Here is a 3,692-nt window from a genome sequence, read left to right as displayed (position 1 = left end):
TATATATATAATTTTAGTTTATTTTTTTATGTGTATGAATGTATTGCCTGCATGTATGTAAGTGCACCCATGTTGTGCAGTGCCCATGGAGGTCATAAGAGGGTATCAGATCCCCTGGAACTGGAGTTATGGATGGTTGTTAGCCTCCATGTGGGTGGTGGGAATCAAACTTGGGTCCTTGCAAGAGCTGCCAGTGCTCTTAATTGCTGAGCCATCTTTCCAGCCCCCTTCTCCCAATGCCTGGCTTTTACATAGATCCTGGGGCTTCAAATTCAGATACTCATGCTTGCTTAGCAAGCATTCTTACCATCTGAGCCATCTCCCAAGCCCCCACTTCTTAATTTTTATTTATTTTTATTATTATTGGTTTTTTTTGGTCTTTTTGAGACAGGGTCTCCCTGTAGCCCCAGCTGTCCTGGAACTAACTATGTAGACCAGGCTGGCCTTTAACTCACAGAGATCCACCTGCCTCTGCCTCCCGAGTGCTGGGGATAAAGGCGTGCACCACCACGCCCGGCTCTTTTTATTGTTTTTTATGTGTATGTGTTTTGTCTGCATGTATGTAAGTGCACACATGTGTGTGATGCCCAAGGAGGCCATAAGAAAGTATTAGATCTCCTGGAACTGGAGTTATGGACTATTGTGAGCCACTATATGGGTGCTGGGAACCAAACCTGGGCCTTGGGTAAGAGCAGCAAGGACTGTTGAGCTGTCTCTCCAGCCCTGTCAGTCACTTCTTAAGGATTATGCTGGCAAGTAAAAATGAATTCAGCAGTAATACTTTTTGTTTTTAGTGCAAAGGCACATGTGTGCTCAGAGGGTCTTGGGATACTGTATTCATCCTAACTGTGTTTTCATTACTGTTGCAGGGGGAAGTCTAACAGGAGCTCTGTTTAATCCAGCTTTGGCACTTTCACTGCATTTCATGTGCTTTGATGATGCTTTCCATCAGTTTTTTACAGTATATTGGCTGGCTCCATCCTTAGGTAAGCATTTTATGTATTATGTTTGAAATACTAGGATAGTTTAAAATGATGTATTAGAATGTCACCATAATGCAAATTTCCAAAGCCAGAGATGACACAAAAAGAGATAGCTCAGCAGTTAAGAACACTAGAGCTCACTATGTAGACCAGTCTGGCCTGAAACTCACAGAGATCTATCTGCCTCTGCCTCCCAGAATGCTAGGATTAAAAGCATGCCATCATACCTCTTTTTTTTTTTTTTTTTTTTTCTTTTTGAGACAGGGTTTCCCTTTAGCCCCAGCTGGCCTAGAACCCACTATACTGGCCTCCATCTGACAGAGATCTACCTGCCTCTGCCTCCAAAGGGAATCCATCTTAGTTTTGAAGACAGGATCTTTCACTAAACCTGGAACTGTCCCTTTTGAACTAGACTGGCTGACCAGTGAGCCGGGGGCTGCCCATCTACCACCCCCAAGCATTCAGATTACAAGGCACAAGCTGCTATGTCCAACTTTTATGTGAGTGCTAGGGGATCCAAAACTCAGGTCCTCATACTTGCACAGCAAACACTTTATCCACTGAGCCATCTCCCCACCCTCTAAAGCTGTGTTTTTTTTTTTAAAAAAAAAATTTATTATTTTCATCATGTGTATGAGTATATTGCCTGCATGTATGTGAGTGCACCCATGTCATGCAATGCCGCAGAGGTCAGAAGAGGGGGTCAGATTCCCCTGGAACTGGAGTTAAGGACAGTTTGTAGCTGCCATGTGGGTGCTGGAAATCAAAATCGGGTCCTCTGCAAGAGCAGTCAGTGCTCTTAACCGCTGAGCCATCTCTCCAGCCCCTAAAGCTGCATTTTTAATTAAGGCTGGAGCAGAGAAGAGAGACTGTTGTGCAGGCCTAAAATTCTAGTCACTCAGGAGGCTGAGGCAGGAGGATTACAAATTCAAGGCCTGCCTGAGCTACAGAGCAATTTTAAGTCCAGCCTGGGCAACTTATTGAGACAGTCTCAAAAATAGGAAGTACAAAAAGGGCTAGGGATATAGCTCAGTGGTAGAGCACTCATGGATGAGGCCCTGGGTTCAATTTCTAGTACCATAAGAAAATAAAAGTAAAAATAGCCAGGCAGGGATGTGGCTTAGTTGGCAGAGTGCTTGACTAGCATACATGAAGCCCTAGGGTTGATTCCTAACACATACACATAGAATAAAAATAATAAAATATTTACAAAAAAAACCAAACAAACAATGAAGGTCTAGCCAGGCATGATGGCACACACCTTTAATCCCAGCACTCTGGAGGCAAAGGCAGGTGGATCTCTGTGAGATCAAAGCCATCCTGATCTTTATAGCATTCCAGGCCACCTGGGGCTACAGGGAGACCTCAGTCACACAAAACAAAACAAAACAAAACAAAACAAGACAGAATGAAGGTCTAGGGTTGGAGGTATAGCTCAGTGGTAGAAAGCTTGCCTCGTATGTCCAAGACATTGCAAAATAAAAAACAATGAAAAGAGAGTAAATAATATGAAAATAAAAAATTGGTTATGGACTGAAGAGATGGCTCAGTGATTAAGAATACTGGCTGGATGGACTCGCAGGCCTCTCTCCGACCTGAAAGCCTCTCTCTCCAACCCACAGGCCTCTCTCTCTGGGAACAAACCCAGCTCCTCAGTGCAGTCCTCAGGAACCCTTGGGGCCACTTCCTGCCCCCATCTTCCTTTGCATCTCTGGGTGGCACGCCCACCAGCTGCCCTAGACCAGAATCTTTCCTGGACCCAGCTCCCAGGCCAGTCCAACCCCTAAATTCCTGAGGCCAAAATCTTTCCTGGAGGAATCCAGACTTAGGAGAAAGCCTGAGAGCATCTGATCCTCATCTGACTTGGGCCTCTGTGGGAACTCCTAAAGACAAAAGCAATATGCCACTCAATATAAAATCAAAAGAGAGCTGTGCGTGGTGGCGCACGCCTTTAATCCCAGCACTTGGGAGGCAGAGGCAGGCCTTGTGAGTTTGAGGCCAGCCTGGTCTACATAGTGAGTTCCAGGACAGCTGGGGCTACAAGGAGACCGTGTCTCAAAAAGCTAACAGCTTCTCATCTCACAAGAGTCCATCTGAGCACTGTCTGGCCGTGGGGCCGGTGCCCTTTTTTTACTTTTAAAGGGAATATTCAAGTTCTGAGAAAAAAGGCAACTGAGTAAAAACAGTTATTTCACTGTCCTCTATGGTCTGCTACTACTACATTATATAAAAAAAAGAGTGGACTACTGCTACCCACAAACTCAGGGTGTTTCTCAGGGGTACTGTGTGAAGCTAAAGAAATCAGGTACAGGGTCTGGAGAGGTGGCTCAGTGGTTAAGAGCACTGGCTGCTCTTGCAAGAGACCTGGGTTCAATTCCCAGCACCCACATGATGGCTTACAACCATCTGTAACTCCAGTTCCAGGGGATCTAACACCTGTCCCCTGCCACTGTATGACACAGGTGCACTTAGATACATGCAGGTGTAACACTCATACACTAAAATAAAAATAAATAGGGGCTGGAGAAATGGCTCAGAGGTTAAGAGCACTGAATGCTCTTTGCAGAGGACCTGGGTTCGATTCCCAGAACCCACATAGTGGCTATGAACTGTCCTTAACTCCAGTTCCAGGGGACTCAGAAGCCCTCTTCTGATCTCTGCGGCATTGCACAACACAGGTGCACTCACATACACGCAGGCAATACACTC

General features: G+C 45.5%; 1 protein-coding gene across 1 annotated transcript in view; it reads left to right on the top strand.

The window, feature by feature from the left end:
* Window positions 1-3,692, top strand: part of Aqp11 (aquaporin 11) — a 20,770-nt gene that overhangs the window by 8,942 nt on the left and 8,136 nt on the right. Inside the window, exon 2 of the mRNA XM_008844209.3 lies at window positions 870-986. Coding sequence (XP_008842431.1) covers window positions 870-986 — 117 coding nt within the window. The remainder of the gene's footprint in view (window positions 1-869; window positions 987-3,692) is intronic.

Source organism: Nannospalax galili, unplaced genomic scaffold (genome assembly GCF_000622305.1).
Source record: "Nannospalax galili isolate Female #2095 unplaced genomic scaffold, S.galili_v1.0 scaffold278, whole genome shotgun sequence".
Lineage (NCBI taxonomy): Eukaryota > Metazoa > Chordata > Mammalia > Rodentia > Spalacidae > Nannospalax > Nannospalax galili.
This window is presented reverse-complemented; position numbering and strand designations above follow the sequence as displayed.